The sequence below is a fragment of the Pogona vitticeps genome, chromosome 2, assembly GCF_051106095.1.
Source record: "Pogona vitticeps strain Pit_001003342236 chromosome 2, PviZW2.1, whole genome shotgun sequence".
In the NCBI taxonomy this organism is placed as follows: Eukaryota; Metazoa; Chordata; class Lepidosauria; order Squamata; family Agamidae; genus Pogona; species Pogona vitticeps.
In genome coordinates, this window is record NC_135784.1 from 249,336,841 (window position 1) to 249,362,488 (window position 25,648).

General features: G+C 43.2%; 1 protein-coding gene across 3 annotated transcripts in view; it reads right to left on the reverse strand.

Annotated features, from left to right (window-relative positions):
• Positions 1-13,466, reverse strand: part of SLC12A2 (solute carrier family 12 member 2) — an 89,972-nt gene extending 76,506 nt beyond the window's left edge. For all 3 annotated transcript variants that reach the window (XM_020790650.3, XM_020790649.3, XM_020790648.3), the window contains exon 1: positions 12,654-13,466. In XM_020790650.3, the coding sequence (XP_020646309.3) occupies positions 12,654-13,328 (675 nt within the window). In that variant the 5' untranslated portion in view covers positions 13,329-13,466. The remainder of the gene's footprint in view (positions 1-12,653) is intronic.
• Between the last annotated feature and the right edge of the window lie 12,182 nt (positions 13,467-25,648).

Below are 25,648 nucleotides of genomic sequence, written 5' to 3' on the forward strand. Positions count from 1 at the left end.
CACTGGAGGGACAGGACAGCATCACCTGCAGTTGGAAGAAAGGAGATGTAGAGCTGTGTGTCATCAGCATACTGATGACACGATGCCCCACACCCCCTGATGACCCCACCTGAGTCGGGGGGGGTCTCTATATTTATACTTCCAAAGGTTACTGGAGCAAGTGGGTGTTCACTAATAGTATCCAGACTGAAAACATTGAAGCATTATGTACAGACACTGTGACAAATTCCAAAAGTAGTACATAACTTATTCCTATTTTCTATAAACTGTTACTGACAATACATCCTTTATTGTAGACAGAGATGTCCATATGGCATACAATTAATGGGTATAAAGGTATTTTATGTTCAGTTAAGATATTGCTATCTTATCAAAAGTGTTGATAGCTATTACATTACAGCTTTCTATTTTACAGTGGTGCCTCAAATTACGACCGTCCCGACTTATGACCAATTTGAGTTACAACCAACTCTGGCCACAAAATTCTGCTTCAACTTACGACTGGAGCTTTGAATTACGATCAGAAAAAAGGCGAGGAATTTAAATTGCTAACTGTTGGTCAGTGAAGAGGCTGCTTCTTTGTAGCTCTTTCACCCCAATGGCTAGAGTGTGTGCGTTTGCAGAGAGGCTTCGTACTGCCTGGTGCTGCTTTCTGCTTCTGAGTGAGTATGGGTTTTGCAGTGTGGGTTTGGGCAGGGGGGTTATGTTTCTGTGCTGTGATTTTTTTGGTGATTTTTTTTTCAGCCTCAGCGCATTCCGATGGAGCTTGCTGAGTTGGAGGGGGGGTCTGATTTTTTTTCCTATGGGAAATGGTGCTTCGTCTTATGACCAAATTCGAGTTACAACCATCTTCTGGAACGGATTAAGTTCATATGTCGAGGCACGACTGTACTGTGCTGTAGGTTAGAGTTAATGGTTTGGATCTAGATTCAATCATACTTAAAGCAGATCCACTTAAATCAAATTCCTACATACTGTAATTTCATATTCTATTAGGATACAAATACTAAGATAATCAAGGTATCTTACTCTGCCATAGATATTCAAGAGGTGGCCCAGTCTACCAGCTAGGATTACTTGTAGAGACGGGCACTTTGTATTTGTATCTCAGGGATATGAATACCACCTGCACCACTGCAGGTGCCATAGGGGCCCAATTTCCTCCGCTAGAACTGGCAGGGCCACTCACTGGGCTCCACATGGCACTGGGGTCTTTTGTTGGTGATAGTGTGCCAATTCGGATAGGAGCCCAACCTGCCCTTCCACACCTGCACCACACAGTAGACCGCTTGGGTGTACAGAGGGGGAGTCTCCCCATTCACCCAATGAGTGGTCAGCTGTGCAGGGAGATGGGGAAGGGTCAGCCAGGCTCATGCCACTGCTGAAGGACTTCAGCACCGCATGGAGTCTGGCGAGTGGCCCAGCTGGTTCTGGGGAGGGAACTGGGCCCCTGTGGTACCTTTGGTGCTGCAGGTCATATTTGTATCCCTGAGATACAAATACAAAGTGCCAGTTTCTAATTACTTGTTAAGCTACTCACTCGGAACCCACTCCTGATCTGCCCATTAGAAGCAAATCTGAGCTGCCAGTCAGAATATTATGGGAGTTCATACAACATTTGTGTAACTTTCCACAGATCTTTGTGGCTGATTAACTAAATGTCATGCAGTGTCTTCATCATAGAATTGAGCACATATGAAAGACACACACCTCATCAGTTAGACACAATTAGCCTACATATGCTATATAAACCTTGCAGAAAACTAGGATTCCGGCTGCCATATAACTTTTTTCTAGTACTTGTTTTCAGCATTAGAATAAAGTATAAATAAATGCTGATGGACTATGTAAAACAGATAAGGGATGAGTGGTCACACTCAAATCTCCTCCTCTAATCACAACTCTTTTATGCTGTACTGTACCTGCACATCCATTTTTTTTAAAGAAAGTTCTATGATGAGGTGGCCATATTATGGGTGTTACATAAAAAAAGTCTTCTGAAATCTTAAAAACTAACAAATCTTACCCTGTGTCCTCAAAAGCAAAACTGGGTCTTATATTAATTTTTGCTCCAAAAAATGCAGTAGGGCTTATTTTCAGGAGATGTTTTATTTTTTCATGTACAACAATCTACATTTATTTAAATGCAGTCGTGTCATCTTCTGGTTGCTGCACAATGGTGGAGGACGGGGTTTCACTTAACTGGGTTTTATTTTTGGGGTAGGGCTTATATTACAAGCATCCTGAAAAATCAAACTAGGGTTTATTCTCAGGTTAAGTCTTATTTTCAGGGAAACAGCGTATTGACCATACAAAGTTCATTCAATACACCAGGGGAGAGCATTTAAGTCAATACATTAAGCTTCTACTAACACCAAGAGCATGGAGAAATAGCCCGGAGAGAGGGCAGTGGTATGTAGGTATGCCCAACAATCAAACAGACAGACATTTCAGGAAATTCACTTGACTGCACATAACTCATGGACAGCTATGATACATGCAAGCCTGTTTCAAAGAATCATGTCTATTGAGGGAAAATGCATTCATTTCTCAAAAGTTCAACTATGTTTTGGTCAGCTGTAGCTACACAAGTAGAAATGGCTGTGAAGTTTAATGTGTTGCACTAGTTCCTATTTGAAGCTCTTTAGTTGTGCTTCTTGAGTTTACGTACATTTAAACAAAACATGCACTCTCTCACTTAACCAGAAGCAGTAATTTTAGAGACTTGCTTTTCCGAGCAAGCATCCAATGCATGACTTCTTCCATTCAAGTCTTCATTAGGAAGAATTTGTTTAGTTGTATCCCTTGAACAAGCAAACGTCTCACTGGTCACTTTCAGTCATTACAAAACACTGTAATCTATCAGATAAGGTTTGATGAGCCACTGAATAAATATTTCAGCTTATTTTCACATACATTGTATTTGCACATAGTTCTGCAGGCTTCTCTGCCTTCGCCAGTCAAGTAACATAACAACAGCAAGTGCAGGTCAAACATTCAGCTCTTATGACCACACTGAGATAACAACCTTTCCCTCTGTTGCCACAGAACTACACATTAAGCATACTTCTAAGACACAGTCCCTCCAAGGTCTTTCCTTTATCAAGTAAGGCAGTAAAGCAAGGAAAATCATGCCTCTCTACCATGCGGAAAAGTTTATTTGAGCAGGCAAGACAATGAAGAAAAAGGTTAAATTGCCCTTTCCCCTGCTTCAATTCGAATTTGTTTTTATCTGATTACTAGAAACACAACTAACACCAAGCTCTAATATCTCTCAAGATAATGAGGCATCATTCTTCATTCTTGGAAATGTGAGACTGAGATAGCCATTTTCAGGAGACTAGTGCACACAGTAAGGGTTCCAGTCAATCTTGATATCAAAAAGGTATCATTGCCAAATTTTCTCTTGTGGGACAAACCCAACACACTTGTGGGACCAGAAGATGCAGGCACACAGATAAGGCAGCCCACAGGGTGGGCTCCCCCTCCCCCCCCCGTGAGAAAGTGGGAAACCTGAGGAACACAGGGGGAAAACACCCCACTGAAACATTTTGGGGATTTCTGGAAAAAAGCAAAATACTTTTCTAAGTCAAAATGCCAGGAAGGTTTTGATATAGAATTGTGTATGTAAGCTCATCTACAGAATCAGAGAATGAGAATTTCTGTGTATATCACAGACATATACAACAATCAAATCCAAGATAAATTTCTGCACTTAGTGGGTACTGCCATCTTTGGGACCAGAGTGAGGGTACAGGGGACTGTATAGAAGCAAGACTGATGCTGTCTAAACAGTACATTTCTTCTTCTTCCTTTTTTGTTTTACAAAATGCATAGTTTCTTTTTTCATTTTTTCTATTTTCTCAAATGATAGAAATATAAATATTTATCCTTCAAGTTCATACGGTGCAGCCATTCTCTAATCTCTTTTCAGTACAAAGGTATGTTTGTATTTTTGGCTATACCCAAGTATGGCTTTTACAATTTTAAATTGCTTAGTTGTGCAAAACAGTAAAAACAGGACAGAACATTTTACATTGCCAAAGATACTGAATATGCCTAGGTGTGATATGAAAACAAGTATTGCATTTATAGCAGTTTCCCACAAAATCTCCATTCTTTGCTTCCATTTCAAAATTGCAGGAAATACTGTATTTCAAACCAGGCAAAATGCTGCAGACCTATTGTCATCAGGATACTAACAAGTATATTAATTCATCTCTCAAACTACTATCTGAGCCTCGTGGCGCAGTGGTTAAACCGCTGTACTGCAGCCAAAACTGTGCTCACAACCTGGTGTTCAATCCCAGGTAGCCGGCTCAAGGTTGACTCAGCCTTCTATTCTTCCAGGGTCGGTAAAATGGGTACCCAAGCTTGCGGGGGGGGGGGGATTTGTAGCCTGCATAATTGTAAACCGCCCAGAGAGTGCTTGAAGCACTATGGGGTGGTATATAAGCAGCACGCTTCGCTTTTTTTTTTTGCTAACAATGAACAACAGCTAAAACTATAAAACAATCAACAATTTTAAAAACACTATATAAATATCATATTAAAAACAATTAAACATATATAAAAATTAGAAACAAAATTAAAAGCAATTAAGAATAATAATAAACTAATAAACAATGCATTCCCGAGACACTGCGTAAAAGCCTAACTGGAAAGGTCTTTGCCTGACGAAAGAAGGATAAGAAGCAGGGGTCAACCTGGCTTCTCGGAGAAGCTCATTCCAAAGCCTGGGAGCAACCACTGAGAAGGCCCTCTCTTTTATCCTTGCTAAACTAGTTTGGAAAGCTGGTGGGACCAAAAGAAGATCTTAAAAGTTGAGAAGGTTTGCATGCAGTGATACAACCCTTATTTACAAATCTGGTAACATTGTTGAGAGCCAGGGTAGTGCAATGTAGTGGAGAGCTTTGGGGTAGGACTTAGGAGCCATGGGTTCTAATCTCCAGTCAGTCATGCAGACTCACTGGGATAGTTACAATGGTAAAAAATAGTTCTTAAATATATCATATACTTTGGAAACTCTACTAGGGTCACTGCTGGATCAGACTTGACAGCACATAACACACACTTCCATAAATACATCTAGACGTAAATTAATTATGTGAATAGCTTTTTAGGATGACAATTTCATGTGAGGCCCAAGTCTCCTAACACAATGGAAGCTATGGAAACCACAATAAAACATCCTATATAGTATCATGCTTTCACAATGATTAACACTTTCAAACTTTCAGGTAAGCTGGCTTTGAAATACATTGTCTGTTACAACAGTTTTTAAAACTATAGTGGATGTATAATTTATTTGTCTAAAGAAAAAAATTGCTTGTCTAAACTATCTCTTCGCTCCTTTCCATTCCTTGGCAGAAGACTATGGCTGAAATTCTATGACTCAGAATAAGCATGCTGGCACTAGATTAGGCCCACTGAATCAGTGGGGCTTTGGTGAGTCAACTACTGTACTATGTTCCACTGATTAAATGGACCTGCTCTAGTTGCATCTCACTATGCTAAGCAATAGATTTTAGCCTAGGGGCTGCTGAAAAGATATCTGTCCTATGAGAGCACATTATATATAGCAATTGTATCCAGATTTAGCTATCCACAGTCAAGTCAGGACTCACATTAGCAATGACTAAAATCTCACTGATTGCGGCAAGAAAAAGTCTGGAGCTAAGCCAGTGAATGCCAGAAGATAGTTCATCTTCATTCATCTGTGTCATCACACTATAAACCAGTAGATGCCAAGCCTAATTTATCTGAATCCTTGACTCACCTACTTGCATCCCCATGAGTAAATATACTAGAGGAAGAGAGTCCTCACATTTACAAATTGCTTTTCCTCCCTGGTTTAGAAACTGCCAAAATGAATGGAAGAGTGAAACACGCATAGATGTTGTCCCCAATCTCAGTAGGCACAGAGTTTCAGAGCAGCTATGAAGAATCTCTGTTTAATCTGTAAATAAACTACAACTATGCAATCATGTGGGGATGTGGTGGTGCTGCGGGATAAACCACAGAAGCCTCTGTGCTGCAGGGTCAGAAGACAGCAGTCCTAATATCCAATCCATGCGACGGAGTGAGCTTCCGTCATTTGTCCCAGCTCCTGCCAACCTAGCAGTTTGAAAGCATGTAAATCCGAGTAGATAAATAGGTACCACCTTGGTGGGAAGGTAACGGCGTTCCGTGTTTAGTCACGCTGGCCACATGACCACAGAAAACTGTATTTGGACAAACGCTAGCTCTACGGCCTGGAAATGGGGATGAGCAACGCGCGCAATCTAGTCAGACACGACTGGACTAAATGTGAAGGGGAACCTTTACCTTTACCTATGCAATCATGGTTATCTACCATGGCTCCTAGATAACCCCTGTATTTATGACACAAGCATCCATCTTCTATAAATGTAGTCCCTTTTCACTAAGCGCATAAGTAGGTACATGTTTCTCTCTTAAGCTTCTTTTAGAAAATATATTTTGGAAGCAATTTAGAGTAAATGCTAAGCACCTCTAATTAGAAGCTAGCCCTACTAAATTAAGATAAATATTTTCCATAATCCCCATAAGTGATATATACAATTCACAATAATGATCACAAATACAATAATTTAACATGTGAAATAAGTCAGGAAAGGAAGAGATTCATTGTTTCCCTTTGCTCAAAACAAATATGGCATAGCCTCTACTTTATAGGGTATGAATATTTAGCCCAGACTGATTTCCAATTGATTGCAGTTACTATTGAACTGTTTGCATTAAGCTTCTACAGCCATGCAGCTTAGCACATGTTCACTCAACAGCAGTTGCCTGGAAGTGTCATATTGCACCTGCTTAATTGCAAACACATCCATGGGGCTTGTCCTGGCCCACTAAAATCTAGGAAGGTGGGCCATGCAGTGCCACTATATGAAGCAGCCTTCTACCCAGTCACACTGTTGCCCATTTCTTTCAGAATTGTTTACACACTGAGTAGAAGCAGCATTCCAAAGGTACTGATGAGGGGTGGGGCTCCTCCTAGCCCCATCTGGACATATCAAGGACTGAGCCTGGAAAAGTATGTGCTGTACTACCAAGCTATCACTGCATTTTTGCAACTGAATGGACAACAGTTCTCTGCAATAAATCCATAGTATTCCGCCCATGGTAAAAGAAAGTTATTCATACAAAACAGCAGAGCTCTCTGGTCTGTCTCAAGAGAACTTTAAAGATTTTGATGGGACTCAAAGTGATTCTGTCAAGTCATCTCATACTCATACATTAGTAGGTGATCAAGAAATGAACTTTAGCAGAACTGTAAGATTAAAAGATAGGATCATTTCTATACAGCCACTACTGAATTCATGGGGATAAAAAAATATGTGTCACATGGGACACAAGAACGGAAAACAGAATTTATTTATTTTAATATACCACCCATCTGGCAGACAAGGCCACTCTGGAAAGCAATATATTCCCTTGAACAATGACCTTACCATAGCATGTTGAGAGAGACAAAGGGACAACTGCATTCATTCCTATGGGCAAAATAAGGTTCTTCTCCTGATGGTATCATTATTGTGATGATAACTACCAAGCAGCCTCCTTCTTTGATTCTATTCATTAAGGTTGAACCATTGATGTCTGTTTTTATGCTTTAATTGTCTAATGTTTCGTCATTACTTTGCATTCTCTTCATATTAAATGACATCAGCAATTGTTTTAATAAACTCAGTGCATTAAAAACAAAAACAACGAAAGGAGGAGGAGGAGGAGTATGGATGGACCAAGGCACTAGTTTTCTCTGTTCTTGTAATGTCATGACATTAAATTGCCACAAAGTACAAGTATAACTAGCAGCTCTTGTGCACACTTTTGATGCACTCAGTTTAATTGTGCCTTCTAACCTCTGAATAAGTTGGACAACTTCCATTACACTCAGCCAGGAAAAGTCATGGTGGGCTTAGAGCTTCTAGCAAATCCTCAACCCACGAAAGAACAGAAAAGACAACAAAGAACACAGTGAAGGTTGATGTGGGTTTTTCGGGCTCTTTGGCCGTGTTCTGAAGGTTGTTCTTCCTAACATTTCGCCAGTCTCTGTGGCCGGCATCTTCAGAGGTGTTCAGGTAGGAATGCTCTGAGGAAGGACTAATTCATGTTGGCACTTTACATTACAGTATCTAGTTCCTGGCAAAAAGAGCAGAGCACAGAGTGCTGTCCTCTGAAGATGCTGGCCACAGAGACTGGCGAAACGTTAGGAAGAACAACCTTCAGAACACGGCCAAAGAGCCTGAAAAACCCACAACAACCATTAGATCCCGGCCGTGAAAGTCTTCGCGAATACACTGAACAAAGTGAAGGTTAGGATAGCTACTGTGTCAAGAGCTCTGTTATATATTCAGAGTTGCATCTTGCAAGTACTTAGTGCACCAATTTCCAAAGCCTTCACAGTACAGATAAACTGAATTTATACTACATTTATTGCAGCTGAAAAGGTAATATACACAGAAAAAGGGTAACATAAGACAGTCTAGTCTCTTCTCGTCTCATGAGAAGACTCCCTGGAAAAGACACTGATGTTAGGAAAGTGTGAAGGCAGGAGGAGAAGGGGACGACAGAGGATGAGATGGTCAAACCAACATGAATTTGACTCAACTCCTGGAGGCAGCGGAAGACAGGAGAACAACTCCATATGTTCTCTTGATTTCTCTTTATTTGCCTACTCTAACTGTGACTTACTCTAGCACAGCATGTCAGTTACAGTAATTTCCAAGCCGCTGCAAATACTTCATTTATTTTAATTGGACAAGCTTGACACACTGTCTTTCTCTTTCAATTATAAATGGTATTTAGAACTTCCAACAGGTGGTGAATCAAAGCGCATATATAGTTAGCTTGCTTCCAATACAATGGCCAAAATACTATTGGTAATAAATTGCACTAGAGCAGGCCCATTCAGTCAGTAGATTTAGTGTGAATGCCTCCATAATTTCAGTTTGTTAGCTACTTAATATGCTAAAGCAAGTCAAAGTTAGAGTAGGACCCTTTGAATCAATGGAACCCACAAAATCACCATTAATTCAGTGGGACTAAATCTAATGCAATTTATTGCACTGAGCAACAGGATTCTGACCATTAATATGTAAACTCATCAAGTTACCTTGATTTTATAGTCATTCCATCCATGTTTTTAGCAGCATATCTAACGATATGATGTACCTATCTTAATTCATTACTGAAATCAGAAACACTAATTCTCTTTGTGTTTTGACCATAATACTGGATTTTTTTATAAATAACAACTGAGCATATAGTCTCTTTAAGGAACACGAAACCCATTTTAAGCACCTCATACATACAGCTAGATAAAAATTTCTAAGACGAAGAATATTGCCCCTGATTAATGAGGTACTGGTTGTGTATGAATGCCCACACCTCATAAGGCATCTAGGACCATGCTACTGAGCAGTAATTTGCTCCCAATATTGACACTTGTATCGCGATACAAGGATATCTGCAAGCGGGATCTGAAGGCCTTAGGAATGGACCTCAACAGATGGGAAATTTTGATGTCTGAGTGTTCAACCTGGAGGCAGGTGGTGCATCATGGCCTCTCCCAACTTGAAAAGACCCTTGACTAGAGGCAAAGAGGCAGTCACAAAAGCAGCAAAACCAGGGAGCTGGACATGGGACAGATTGGATTTGTCTTCAGTGTGGAAGGGATTGTCATTCTCAAATTGGCCTTCTCAGCCACACTAGACACTGTTCCAAGACCTCCATACAGGGCATGTTACCATCCTTCAGTCTCAAAGAGGTGGCAAGAATACACAGAGGAATTATACCAGAGAGATCTGGATGTCCCGGCCATCCCAGATAGTGTGGTTGCTGACCTTGAGCCAGACATCCTGGAGAGTGAAGTCAAGTGGGCCTTAGAAAGCCGGCTAACAACAAGGCCAGTGGAGGTGATGGCATTCCAGATGAACTATTTAAAATCTTATGAGATGATGATGTTAAGGTGCTACATTCAATATGCGAGCAAGTTTGAAAAACTCAACAGTGGCCAGAGGATTGAAAAAGATCAGTCTACATCCCAATCCCAAAGAAGGGCAGTGCCAAAGATTGCTCCAACTATCATACAATTGCACTCATTTCACATGCTAGCAAGGTTATGCTCAAAATCCTCCAAGGTAGGCTTCAGCAGTATGTGGACCAAGAACTCCCAGAAGTACAAGCTGGATTTCGAAGGAGCAGAGGAACTAGAGAGCAAATTGCTAACATGCGCTGGAGAAAGCCAGAGTTCCAGAAACACATCTACTTCTGCTTCACTGACTACACAAAAGCCTTTGACTGTGTCAACCACAGTAAACTATGGCAAGTCCTTAAAGAAATGGGATTGCCTGGCCACCTTATCTATCTCATGAGAAATCTATATGTGGGACAGGAAGCAACAGCTAGAACTGTATATGGAACAACTGATTGGTTTAAAATTGGGAAAGGAGCATGACAAGGCTGTATATTTTCTCCCTGCTCATTTAACTTATATGCAGAATACATCATGCAAAAGGGAGGACTGGAGGAACCCCAAGCCGGAATTAAGATTGCTGAAAGAAATATCAACAACCTCCGATATGCAGATGATACCACTCTGATGGCAGAAAGTGAGTACGAATTAAAGAACCTCTTAATGAGGGTGAAAGATGAGAGTATCAAAAATGGTGTGAAACTCAACATCAAAAAAACTAAGATCATGGCCACTGATCCCATCACCTCCTGGCAAATAGAAGGGGAAGATATGGAGGTAGTGACAGATTTTACTTTCTTGGGGTCCATGATCACTGCAGATGGTGACAGCTGCTCCGAAATTAAAAGAAGCCTGCTTCTTGGGAGGAAAGCAATGACAAACCTAAGACAGCATCTTAAAAAGCAGAGACATCACGTTGTCGACAAAGGTCTGCATAGTCAAAGCTATGGTTTTTCCAGTAGTGATGTATGGAAGTGAGAGCTGGACCATAAAGAAGGCTGACCACCTGATGCTTTTGAATTGTGCAGGAGACTCTTGAGAATCCCCTAGACTGCAAGGAAAAGAAACCTATCCATTTTGAAGGAAATCAACCATGAGTGCTCACTGGAAGGACAGATCCTGAAGCTGAGGCTCCAATAGTTTGGCCATCTCACAAGAAGAGAAGACTCCCTGGAAAAGACCCTGATGTTGGGAAAGTGTGAGGGCAGGAGGGGAAGGGGACGACAGAACATGACATGGTTGGACAGTGTCATCGAAGCCACCAACATGAATTTGACCCAACTCCAGGAGGCAGTGGAAGACAGGAGGGCCTGGCGTGCTCTGGTGCATGGGGTCACAAAGAGTCGGACACGACTTAACGACTAAACAACACCACGGGTCAGTCAGTAGGAAAGCCTTTTTATAACTCATCTAGGCCACTACAGCCTAATAAAAGATGCTGTGAATTGTCTAATATAGGCAGTCATCAGCCTTCTAACAAGTGGTAATAAAGTAGTGAGACTGACTTTTTTAAAATGTGCTAAAATTCCTAAGCATAAGAAGGATGAAGTTTCAAAGCTATTCATAATCCCCTATACTTCAGTGAATAGCACTTTTACTGTTATAGTACTCCATGGCATTAAAAAAGAAACCTCTGGTGTCTCAAAAATAAATGAATCTGCACATTTTTCTAGTGACAATTTATACAAGCATTTTAAAAATTTGAGCAGGTCCCAAGAAGTCTGTTATCTAGATGAGAGAGAAAAACACAGTGACATAAGTTTATACAGAATGCAGTAATTCCTAGAGAGGAGAAAAAGCAATGAAAGGGGGAAACTGAATTCTTCCTAGTGGTGAAGAAAAGGTTTGTAATCTCAGTATGCATACAAAGGGTGAGGGGAGGGTGTCAGGAGAAGCATGAATGCTTGTTATAAAGCAGAGATAAACTCATTTTCTTTGGTCTATCTCAAGGTGACCTTTTATTGTTCCCCACATCTGGTAGTAGTAGGAAACACAGGCATGTCCTGGGTTCCCCTCTACAGTCAGCTGACCCATTGTGAGAAGTTTCTAACTGAAAATGGAATGAAAAGAAAGGAGAGACATTTGAAGATATAAACAGCTATCTTTCTTGCAGTTACCACTTTTACAAGATTTAACAGCAAGTAGTTTTCTCTTTTAGCTACACATACTCCAGTGGGGTTTGCAAATGTAATTTTAAAAAATAAATAAATAAACACGGAAACATATGTTCCATGCAAACATACTGTGGATTACAATATAGTTAATACAAAACAAGACATTCAATCAAAAAAGATTGAACTGACACCTGCCCACCAGATAACCTTTAGGCATACATTACCGATTGGAAAGTACACTAGTGCTTAGATTACAACATACCATTCATTCTTTCCTCTTATATGTTTCTAATTGGGTACCCTTATGGAGAAAAAGATGGGGTATAAATAAAACAAATAACAAAATAATAATACTACTACTACTGCAGCCAACCGCGTCCAGTTCCTGAAGCCACCCAAGCTGATGTAGCGGACCCTGGTGCCAAGTCCCTCTTGCTGCCTCTCCTGCCCCGGTAGATGCCCTGCCTTAGGAGGCCACAAACTCTAAGTATGTACCCTGATGAAGGTGCCTGCCAAGCCACCTCACCCCCTGAACTCACCTTGTCCAGCTCGTCGTGGAGTTCGGCGAGGCTGGGCCGGATGAGCTTCTCCCCGAGCCCGGCCGCCGTGTGCCGGTAATAGTCTATCCTCGGCACCGCATCAATGGTGTTGTGGCCGAAGGTGCGCATGTAGTAGGTGTTGGTGTGGGTGTCGTAGTAGTAGTGATGGTGGCCTCCGGAGCCGGAATGGAGGCTCCCCTCGCTCAGCACCGTGTCGCCGCCGTTCTGGAAGCTGACATTGCAGCCCTCCGAGCCCCCGCCGACCTCGCCCGAGCTGTCGTCCCCAGCAGACGGGTCCACGAAGTTCACCCGGAACCGGCCTTTGGCTTCCTCGCTGCCTTTGCCGGAGCCCTCGCCGGGGGCTTTCGGCGGCGCTTCCGTCGTCCTGGCCGCCGCCTCCTCTTCGCTGGCGGCCGCTCGGCCCGCGTTTTCCGCCACCAGGTCCACCTGGAAGCGGCTCTGACTCGGAGTGGGACCCAGCGGCCGACCCAGCCCATCCCCGGCCGCTGCAGGGGTCAGCCCCGCGCCGTCGGGAGCATCCCCGTCCCTGGCCGGCGAACAAGGCACTTCTTCGGCGGCTCCGGCTCCTCCTCCTGCCGGTTGGAGCCTCGGAGAGCCGGCGCGGGGCGGCGGGGGCGGCGTGCGAGGGCGCTGCTGGAGAGGCTTCCCTTCCATGGCTCCGGCGACGCGGAGGGCCTGGGGGGGACGAGCAGCGTCTTCGGTCGTGACTCGGCGGAGCCCGTTTCTCTCGCTCCCTTCTCCGACACCCCCCCCCAAGCAGGAAGCTGCGGCTGGGGCGCTTTAAACGGCTAAGCGGCGCCCTCCTGCTGGTGCTGCTGCTGCCGCCGCCGGGCTGCTACGATGCCGCACTCAAAGGACAACGCAACACGCCGCGCCTCCTAGGCAGGCAGGCGGGCGGGCAGGCAGCCGCCCCGCTCCTCCCCCGCCCCTGCAGCAGCTGCCGCACCACCAGGTGATGGTGATGATGCTCCAGATAGCGGCGGCGGCAGCAGCGAGGCTGGCTTCTGGGCTTGTCTCTTTCTTCCTCCCTTCCGAAGCTGCGAAGAGTCCAAGCCCAGCCCCGGGAAACAGTCCGCCGGCTGCCGCTTCTCTCTCTCGCCCCAAGGAAGGAGAGCTGCTCTACCACCACGTACACCTCACCCTCGCCTTCCTCCTCCCATCCACGCACGGGCAGCCCCTGGAACAGCCGCTGCCAAACGCCTTGCTCTCCCTCCCTCGGGCCAGCCGCGCGGCGTTTCTCTTCCTTGCTCGCCGCCCCTCAGCACCTTGAAGGCGGCGGCTCAGCCTCTGTTCACACGCCCTCTGGAAGAACACGGAAAGCCGGCTGTTCCCGCCCTTGTCTCTTGACACACAAGTACACGCGTCCTTTCCTTTCGCGACTGCAGGCGGCCGACGTCCGGCTTCGTTTTCATGCAAACCAACCCCCGGCGAAAGCAGCAAGCGAGCCCGCCCGCGTCCCGCTCAGCCCCCCCCCCCCGACACCCAGAGGAGGAGCCGCCGGCGCGCCGCAGCCAAAGAGAGAGAGAGAGCGGGGCCGGCCTCAGCCAATCGCTTAGCGGTAACGCCGCGCGGGGACGAGTCTTTAAAGCATCCGCGGCGACCGAGCGCGAGAGCGGGAGGGAGGGGCGAGCGGGAGAGGGGGCAACCCGGATCGAGGGCGGGAACTGGGCCCCAGCGAGGGCGGGGCGGCGGCTTTGCTGGTCGAGTTCGTAGCGCGAGCTGTTGGCCCGCCCGTTGGCGTCCACGCTCGCCTCCGGGGCTGTTTTGTTGTCTCTCGTTTCCAGCTCTCTCGTCAGGAGAGGAGCCACCGAGACCTGCCGAAACCGGCTGTCCGGAAAAAAAAGAGCGTTGAGCGAGCGCCAAGCGCAGCCTGCTGGTCCCATCGGCAGGGGAGGATGCCCCCCCCCCGCTTCGCGGTGCTGTCTCGGTCCCGCTACCGCCTCGAGGCTGCTCTCAGGGAGGAAGGAAGGAAGCAGGGAAGGAGGAGGAGGGAGATGAAGGGAGGAATTCAGTTGCGGCGCCCGCCCGCCTGCCTGCCTGCCTCCGCCTCCTCACGACGGACAGCGAGTAGCAACGCCTGCCCCCCCACCTCCGCTGGGACAGCCGTAGGGTCGGGCTCGGAAGTTCTCGACCCCCCCCCCCAGTTCTCCGTGGGAGTCGGGAAGAGCAGCCCAAAATCTCGCGAGGAGGTGCGCAGGCGCAACCAAGGCGGCAGCCAGTTGAGGCACGTTTATGGGATGGACGGTGCGGGGTTTACTCCCGAGGAAATCTGTAAGGACCGCGCTCCTTATCTTTTTTTTTTATTTTTTTTTTTTTTTTTGCGGAGCGTGGCCAAGGGGCTCACGACTGGCATAGAAGACGAGAAGCGTGCTGTCGGCCTTCAGTTTTACCATAGTGGAGAATGTGACATCTTTCCTCCCCCCCCCCCCGAGAAATCTGTTACGTTACATCCTTCGTTAAGAAATCGCTCTTGTTTGTCTGAAGTTTTATACACACCCGCCTCTTCTGGGGTGCTTGAAGTGGCTCATTTGGTTTTAATAATTTTTTTTAACTGAAAGTAATGTTCCACACTGAAAATCACAGCAAAAGCCAAATAATGCACATGGAAAAGCTAACAAAAACAGGTGTTTAATTCAAATCTTCCCTGGAAGTCATGTTACCAAGTACAAGCAATTTCCTCAACAGTGTGAATGGACTGTGGTCTTATTGGCAGTGATTTTTAAGAATACATCAGATGAAGTGGTCTTGCCACATGTGTACTATTTTATACCACCTAGCTTGAGGAAGAATTATGAAGAGCTAAAAATCCCGCACATTTTTGTGGCATTTTGTTCAGTCCTTAGATAACTCAAATTGTGAGACTGCATGTTTTTGGTTCAACCTGCTTTTGAATTGTTTTGGTGTTGGTAACCTTAGCAGTTTTTAGGTCATTTACAAGAACAGTTTGGCTTACTAAAGTAATTTAAAAAAAAATTCACACATAAAATGTGTGAAATTATGGAGCCATAGAAACAGATCAGCTTTTAAAGTAAATGTCTTTTCATATTTAAGTATTACATATGGGACCTGCAAGATGTTGCAGTGTAGTTCCAGCCATTCTAGAAGTGGAGGACCTGTTTGGGCAGATACGTCTTAGGGGCAATAAGGGATAAGAGAGACCTTTTTCTCTCCACCCAGCCCTACCTTTCTCAGTCAGCCCTGAGGATACTTGTTCTGAATCAAAGAATGAGAAGGGAAAATGTGGCCTTTTTTATTTTCTTCTGAAACATCTCTTTACGTTGCACAGGATGAGTTTTCTTCTTTTGATATTCACCACACTCACTTCCCCAACTCTAATGCTTCACTTCAGAATTCTTACCATAAACTCTTATGTGCAGGTCAGATATCCAATAGTGCCACTTTTCTTTTGAAAATCTTTCAGTATTGCTTATCTTCTCAAAGCATGTAGGGCTGCCCTTTGGCTTTTTAACACATTGTTCTTATTTTTATTTACCTATATAAATTCTGGTTTTTGTCAAGAATGGAGAAACTGCTCTATTTACCTCTTTACCACACACTTTTTGGGGGTGCCTTTTTCATTTCATTTGCAAACTGGTAAGCACTTGATAATGATTAGTGTTTATGGTAGAGCTTAAAAATCAGTTTATCTCACTGTGAAGACAATTTGTCTCATTAGTAAGAAATTTGGTGTGAAGAGCATCTCTCTTGATCTGAATAAATTTCAGCAAATTCTTACGAAGAATGGTTGTCCAGAATGACTTTTAAATTGCTGATGTGCAGCCTAAAAGTCATTCCTGGGTATTTGTCTGGCATTTGTAAGACTACAATACCCACTCAGTGGAGAGTGATGAAACAAGTCAGAAAAGCTAGTTGGATGCCCAGGAGCAAAATTCTACAAAATAAGTCTGGAGTAGATTACAGCAGAGTATCATCAGTGTCACATGCTGTCCCCAACTAATTCTGTTAAGATGCATAACCACTACCAAATCCCATCCTGATCAAGGATGCTTCTCTCTCACTGGCTTTGGATGGCTGGTCTATACTTGCTTACGGACAGCCACACAACTTGAAAATATTACTTTCAGCAGAGATGCTCACACACAAAACAGACCTTATGGCAGACCTAGTGGAAACACTTTTAGAGGGCCCAATAATACTTAATGTACCTTTAGGGTTTATATACCTGTTCATCCTCCAATATGATATCAATGTCATCACTTAGCAGAAATGCCATGCTGCATTTCAGATAGAATCACAGACTGGTACTTAGGAAAAATAAATACTGTAAACGGACAAAATGTGAGATCAGAGTGGCTGTATTGAAAAGCCTGTACGGAAGCACGTCCTTATTCCAGAACAGTCTGTCTTAGAACTGCAGTCCTTGAGCAGAAGAACTTTGAAGACAAAGTGAAATGCTGGGTAAAAATTCAGCAAGAGGCTTTTTCACCTTTGGCAGATTCCACTGTTGCAGCCCTATCTGGGCAAGAAATCTCTGACCTTACTTCTTCATGCGTTGGTAGTCTCAAGGACCAATTACTGCAATGCTCTCTACGTGGGGCTGCCTTTGAAGGCAACATGGAAGTTACAGCAGGTGCAAAAGGTGGGAGTTCATAAATTTGATCCTATCTCCCTGGTCCTGGCAAGTCTGCATTGGCTTCCTGTCTGCTTCCATGCCAAATTCAAAGTTCTAATATTAAGTTATAAAACCCTAAACAGTCTGGGACCTTGGTACTTGTCACAGCATTCCTCTCTAAGATACATCCAGGCAACCCTATCATCTCAGGTTATGTTGCGGATGGCCATCCTAAGGGAGGCCTAGAAAACATCCATCAGGAACTGGGCCTTTGCAGTAGTAGCCACAACTCTATGGAATTCAGTGCCTGTAAATGTGTGCCAAGCTCCCTCTTTGCTGTCCTTCAGGAAGCAAGTGAAATCAGTGCTATTTAAGCAAGTGTTCAGGTCCGTTCTCCCCACCGGAGGGACATTTCAATTATTTTGTGTACATTTCTATTATAATAACCTTAGAACTGCAGAATTGGAAGTGACCCTATGGATCACCAAGTCCAGCCCCTATCAAGGGAGCCCAGTGGGGAATTGAACTCTCAGCCTATGACTCCGCAGCCAGATTCCTAAACCACTGAGCTATCTGGCAGTTCTTGATTTGCCATTGATGAGGTTTAGAGCTGTTATCTGATACTAGTTTATGTTTTATGATGGTTTCTTTGTTATTTTGCTATTATTTTTACTATGTTGGCCTATATATTCCTCTGTTAGCTGCCCAGAGTTCTGGTTCACTTCTAGATGGACAGGATATAAATCTAAATAAACCCCTGTCTCCTGTGTCTTGAATAGGGACAAATGCTTATGATCACATTGTGGCCAGAACCATGTTGGTTATTTACACTAGTGCAGGTGCAATGGTGTAAACTGCAGCAATTAATTGCTGTTAGTTGGTCCCATCACCTCCTGGCAAATAGAAGGGGAAAATATGGAGGCAGTGAGAGATTTTACTTTCTTGGACTCCATGATCACTGCAGATGGAGACAGCAGCCCCGAAATTAAAAGATGCTTGCTTCTTGGGAGGAAAGCAATTACAAACTTAGACAGCATCTTAAAAAGCAGAGACATCACCTTTCCGACAAAGATCCACACAGTCAAAGCTATGGTTTTTCCAGTAGTGATGTATGGAAGTGAGAGCTGGACCATAAAGAAGACTTGATGCTTTTGAATTGTGGTGCTGGAGGAGATTCTTGAGAGTCCCCTGGATTGCAAGGAAAATAAATCTATCAATTCTGAAGGAAATCAGCTCTGAGTGCTCACTGGAAGGACAGATCCTGAAGCTGAGGCTTCAATACTTTGGCCATCTCATGATGGCCAAAGTATTGGTCTACCAGAGAAGAATCCCTGTAAAAGACCCTGATGTTGGGAAAGTGTGAAGGCAAGAGGAGAAGGGGACAACAGAGGACGAGATGGTTGGACAGTGTTATCGAAGCTACCAACGGGGATTTGACCCAACGCCGCGAGGCAGTGGAAGACAGGAGGGCCTGGTGTTTTCTGGTCCATGGGGTCACAAAGAGTCAACATGACTTAACAACACACCAACAACAAAAATGTGTTGCAGTTTGTATTTCTTGTCAGATGGCTTGGCACCTGATGAGGAATACATGCATTCTGTTCATAGCTGGGGATTTTACTTCAGTGTAAATAACCTGTAAGATTCTGGCATGTATGTCCAGAAATAATTAGGGAAAGGCCATATGGTTCAGGATTACACAAATGCAAGAAACATTTTATTGAAACCTTTTAAAAAATCACTCAGATTGCAAGCTTTTGTGGGTAAAGTCTCACTTCCTCAGGCTGTGCACAATCCTTTCGTGGATAGTACAGTAATATTGTAGGTCAGAGTCCCAAAAATAAATGGCAGATGTCCATTCTAAGTCTTCTTGGATGAGGTAAATTCAGACTAGGTTTTAAAGTCATCTGGGAAGTGTGGTTGAAAGCATCCTCCCTTGTAGCATGGTTGGAATTTTCCATCCTAAATTCCAAACACAGGATTTGCTAATTATTCTGGAACATATGAGTTAATGAGGTTATTATTTCAAGGATGCCTATATTATCACTCAACTTTTTTTAATGGGCACTTAAGGTCATTGTAAGTATATTTTGTGAAGAAGCAAAGGTTTCTTACTACATATAAGTTCATCTAGGTATTAGTGTTGTTTTGTATTCCATAATATACTTATGTATTGCCATCTCTTATTTGTTTTGTGGCTGCTGTTTAAGCAATTTTCTTTGCCCGTGCATTTTGCATGTCTGTTATTTCTGGTCTACCTGAGAGTTTAAAGTATCCTACTGTTAGGATACTCATTGCTTGTGATTATTTATTTATTTATTTATTTATTTATTTATTTATTTATTTATTTATTTATTTATTGGACTTATATACCGCTCCATAGCGCTACAAGCACTCTCCGGGCGGTTTACAGTTTAATTATACAGGCTACACATTGCCCCCCCAGCAAGCTGGGTACTCATTTTACCGACCTCGGAAGGATGGAAGGCTGAGTCAACCTTGAGCCGGCTACCTGGGATTTGAACCCCAGGTCATGAACACAGTTTTTAGCTGCAGTACAGCATTTTAACCACTGCGCCACGAGGCTTTTGCTTTTGTGTTCCTCCACATATTGTCTACATTCCATGTTGTCTGCTTAAGTCCATTTATTTATGTATTTAAAATATTTTATCTTACCGTTCTTAAAAAGAACCCAAGGTGATTTACATGATTAAAAAGACAATATGTAGAAGCTAAAAACAGTAGGTATACAAGTACTGTATTTAAAAAGAATCAAACAAGTATTACATTAAAAACAACAATAAAATCAATGCTAATTATATGAAACTGTTGCACTCTATTGAACTGGTCAATAAAGTACAGTCTAACACAATTCTTCCCAAACATACCTCGAACCATTGCATTCAGAATGTCTGTACCAGAGATGGAAAACTTGTGGCCCTCCAGGTGTTGTTAGAGGTCCCCTTATGGAGGAATTGACTGACCAAATTCCCATTAAGTAGGCCTACTGTAGAGCAGCTTATTGTCCTCTAGGGCAACTTAAGAACATAAGAAGAGCCCTGCTGGATCAGGCCAAGGGCCCATCTAGTCCAGCTCCCTGTAACTCACAATGGCCCCACTAGATGCCCCTGGGAGCACAGGAGACAACTAGATACCTGTCTCCTGATACCACTGCCTTGTATCTGGCATTTTGGAGTACAGTACCTTCCTTTTAAACCTGGAGATTATACATCCCCATCATGACTTGTAACCTATGATGGAATTTTCCTCCAGAAATCTGTCCAATCCCCTTTTAAAGGCATCTAGGCCAGATGCCATCACCACATCCTGTGGCAAGGAGTTCTACAGACTAACAACACGCTGGGTAAAGAAATATTTTCTTTTGTCTGTTCTCACTCTCCCAACACTCAGTTTGAGAGGATGTTCCCTTACTGTGCTATGCAACAGGATTCCAGCCTGTTTTTTTAACCTTTTTTCCTTTCCTCATAGTTACAAAGTTTATTTGGGTATTAACTGTAGAATGATCTGCTTTTAATTTAATTTGTGTTTATTTTTTGTTTCAAGTTTGAGCTGGCTAAAAATCAGAGCAAGATAGATTACCCAGTGCTATTAGTAGAGCAATTGCTATAAATGCTATGTAAATCCTGGAAATAATTTTAACATTGAAAGTTACAGAACTGTATATGGGGGTGGCTTCTGAAGGCATTCCTTGTTTCATGAGCTATTTATTTTAGGGCTGGTCCTGATTGCTGATTAACTATTGCTGTTGTTTAGGTTTGGTGAACCAGTCATCATGCTGAGTCTAATCAGATATATTGTAATGGAAAAGGATCTTTGAATGTGAAACAGAACATTTATTTAGCAGTACATGAAAATACTTCATAGCAGCTCACAGCATACTTTGGTGCATAACAAATCTAACTGAAATTGCTCTTCCCTAGTAGAGTATTAATGACCTTTTATGGCATCTTAATTATGGGTTTAATCTGGTAAATAAAGAATAACCTGAGGCTAACATAAGAAATTGAGTAAGTTAAAACAGAACAATGAACAGTGGAAGAAATGGAAAATATTCCTAGTTACTACACACAAAATAGTTTTTGCTGATGAAACCTATCTTAAAGACATTTGTCAAACCTTGCTTCAGTATTGGAGTTAGGAGCTTCTTACCAGTTAAAGCCAGAATGTTCAGCCATAATCAAAGAAAATAGCATGTGCAAGAGTGAAAGAACAGTTAAAGTGGTTAATGGAAGTTTCCAAAGGTGTTGTTTCAGATGTTGATAATAACGTGTTCCAGAGATTCACAACATTTGTGAGAGCCATTTTGTGGAGAGAAAGTTCCAAACTTTAGGATGCTTATATAATAATTTCAAAGAATCACTTGAAACCATATGTGTGGTTTTTAATGTTCATAGAACAGTTTATAGTTTGTTTCTGTTTCTGTTTTATGTTATGCTATAGAGTTTAAGAATATGATTGTCGCACAGTGAATAACTGTTTACATTTCTCATACAACTGTGATGTGTCCTTGACCGTTTAGATTAGGTTGATTTTTGTTTACATACAACGTAAACTGACGCACTGAACCTGTACTCCCCCCCCAAGCCATAAAAGCTGTAAATTCCGTTTACACAGCTTTCCAGAATTTTCCCTGAGGATATGCTTGAGGTTTATGTGTTCCTTTGCCAGCCCATTTCCCTTTCAAATCCAAATTTCCTCCAAAATTTCAAGGTCTTCATTGGAATTAGCCTCTGGGGGAGTTGCCAGAGTTTGCCAGAATCTCTGAATTGGGCAGGAATTTTTAATCCCAAATTTCAAACCATGTTTTGCAGATTTTCATTAGGCATTGTTGGTGGATGTCATAGCAGGCAGAGGTTAGGGAGAAAAACACTAGGTTGGATTAGCAATAAAAGAAGTGCATGAACCTGCAAAACATTGCTAGTCATTCAAAGCGCCATCTGGCTGTGATGTCTCAAATGGTCCATAGGTTTAAAGAGATCTTTCATATAGTTATGGTTATACATACCCAAGCTTGGAAAAGTTATAACTCTTCTTCGTGGCCTCTATGAATGCACACTAATGGGTTCAGTCTGTGTATGCGCAGAGGCCTCGGAATGTTCTGGAGCTAAAAACCCTTTAGGACCGCCCCCCAAGCCCGCGTGGTCCTCCTGTTCCAGCAGTTACCTCAGTTCCATTTTTTCCGCTGCTGCAGCAGGCCTCTTCCTCTTGAGTTCTTCGCGCAGGAAAAGGAACTTCTCATAAACGATCTACTGGATCTCGTCAAGCGTCTGTATTATTTCTCTTCTCCCCTATTAAAAAAAAGAATTGGTTAGTTTAGAAGTGTTTGTAGAGTTAGTTCCCCCTCCCCCTTCCCACCTTTTATAGCCCCGAAAGTTTCTTTCAAGAGCTGCGTCTTCTGTCATTAAAAAAAATCCCTTTGACAGATGGTCACCAACTCTGGTGTTTTGTTTTTGTTTTTGTTTTTGTTTTTTTTTGCCTCGGCGAGACTCATCTCCCACAATCCTGCCCTCATTCTAGGAGTTTCACCAAGCAGGCGCTAAAACTTAGAGACCTCCGTCTATGCGCCTCTTTGTGGGAGAGGTCTCTTCAACCTCCTGCAATGGACACTCTGCCGCTCACTAAGCCCGTTCCTTCCCCTGCTGAGACACCTGTTTAATCTCCCAAACTCAAGCCTTCTGAATCCAAGTCTACTCCTCATACTGTCAAGCCTAAAGCCAAGCCTTCCTCTTCGAAATCTAAAAAACTGACTTCTCCTACTTTTCAACAATCAGTGCCTCAACGCTCATCCCTTTGATCCTCATCTCAGACCGAACACACTAAGAGCTCTTCTCCTCCGGTTCGTGGTGACCAATCTTCTCCATTGCTCTCGGTACCTACTACCGCAGTACTGATTGAGGTACCATCCCAAGATTCTTTGGTACCTATGAGCCCTGGGTCACCGCCCCTTGTGCCTTCAGAGTTGGTCTCAGAATCGCCGCATCGACTGGATCCAGTAACAGTAAAACAGCCTTTCCTTCAGATCTCTTCAGACAAGGTGACCCTTTATTTGGATATTTCATTCCTTCCCAAGGTTTGTTCCAGTTTTCACGTTCGCCAGCCCATTATCTTGCCTACCTTCTTTCCTTGACCATCTACTCCTCTTGAGAGGTCTTTACACCTGCTAGATGTTTGCAGGGTTTCTTATTATGTTCAGCGGACTACCCCGTTCAGACAGCCCAAGCGTCTCTTCGTTTCACCTCACTTGCTGCACAGGGGGCAACAAATCTCCCCTCAGACCATCTTGAGGTGGATAGTTCAGACCATTCGCCTGCCTTACGAACTGGCCCACAAGCCTCTCCCAGATTCGATCAAGGTTCACTCTACCAGAGCAGTCACTACTTCCACGGCATTCCTGTGGGGTGTTCCATTACAAGATGTTTGCAAGGCTGCTACCTGGTCCACGCCTTCTACGTTTGTGTCCCACTATCGGCTTGATGTCCATGCGAAGGAGGATGCTCGGTTTGGACGTGCGGTTCTTTCTGCTGTGTTATCATGACATCCCTCCACCATTCAAAGGTAAGCTTGCTAATCACCCATTAGTGTGCATTCACAGAAGCCACGAAGAAGAAAGAGAGGTTACGTGTAACTTTGTTTGTTTGTTTGTTTGTTTGTTTGTTTGTTTGTTCGTTCGTTCGTTCGTTCGTTCGTTCGTTCGTTCGTTCGTTCGTTCGTTTATTTATTTGATTTATATCCCGCCCATCTGGTCTGGTCGACTACTCTGGGCGGCTTACAATAAAATATACAATTAACCATAGAATATTAAAAAAAAATACAATAAACCATAAAGATTTAACAAACAAACTGCGTGAACGTACAATAATATAAGAAAAAATAAATAAGGAAAAAAGAAATTAAGTATTGACAGGAGGGAAGGCCTGAACGTACAACCATGTCTTTAGTTGGCTCTTAAAGGTGCCCAACGTAGGGGCCACACAAATTGCCGGAGGAAGGCTATTCCAGAGGCAAGGAGCCACCGCCAAGAAGGCCCAGTTTTGTGTTCCTTCCTTCCGGGCCTCCCTCGGCGTTAGGCTCCTCAGCCTCACCTCCTGGCTCGTGTGGGTGATCCGAGTAGATCTAGGTGGGAGCAGGCGTTCCGCCAAGTATCGAGGTCCTAAACCGTTTAGGGCCTTATATGTAAGCATTAACACTTTGAAGTCACTTCGAGTGGTCCTCTGTGAATTCACACTTCCCGCCCGTCCTCCCCTCTTTCCGTCACGTCTGTCTCTCCTTTTGGGCAGCAGCAGAATTGGGGAACTGAGATAACCGCTGGGACGGGCAGACTACGCGGGCTTGGGGGCGGTCCTAAAGGGTTTCTTAACTCCAGAACATTCCGAGGCCTCTGCGCTTGCACAGACCGAACCCATTAGTGTGAATTCACAGAGGACCACTCAAAGAACCAAAGTTACAGGCAAGTAACCTCTCTCTTTTGCTAGCAACCACCAGAATTCCATAGCCATGCTGACTGGGTAATTCTGGGAATAATCCAAAAATTGACTTTTCCATGTTCTGATGAAAATGAAAATTAACACGGTGATCCTTGTACTCTAAATTGGATGAACACTCTGCAATCTTATTTCAATTAAGCATACAGTTGCTCCTGCTGAAATCAGTGATACTCTTCATGTTGACTTTGAAGTAATCCCTACTATGTTCACTAGGACATATTTCTATGTAAGGATGCACAAGACTAGCATTAAAAAAGATTACCTTTGAGTTTTTGTGCCCTTTGCCCTTTGAAAATTTTACACAAATAACAGAAAAAACTAAAAACTGTTTTAATTTAATAAAAGACAAAAGATTTATACAATCTGAGGAGAAACTTCATTTTGAATTTAACTTCCATGTTTAGAATTTCTGTTTAACCTCAAGGAAGATTATTGCCCAGTACATTTAGAAACAGGCTCATTTTCTTCCAGTTCTAAATGTTTGTTCAATTTTAATGTTTATTTTTCTTTTCTTGTATAAGCATGCTATCCTGTCATTATTTGGGGTATAAGCCAAAAATTCATCTTGTAATCTTTTATGGTGTTACTATTCCCATTAAGTACTGTATTGGATAAATTCTTAGCCAAACAACATCATCTTAGAACAGAAGAGCTGGAGGGGACCCTATGGATCATGAAGCCCACCCCTTGTCGGGGAGGCACAGTGGGAATCAAACTCCCAACCTCTGCCTCCTCAGTGAGAGACCTAAAGCACTGAACTATCCTGTAGTTCTAAAATCATACTGAATTAATATGAAGTCATTAATATTTTATTTCAGTGCTGTACTTATGAAAATTGACAAGTAAATTCCACAGTTAATCTTTTCTGACTGAAACATTTCTGAGAGGTCTGCATA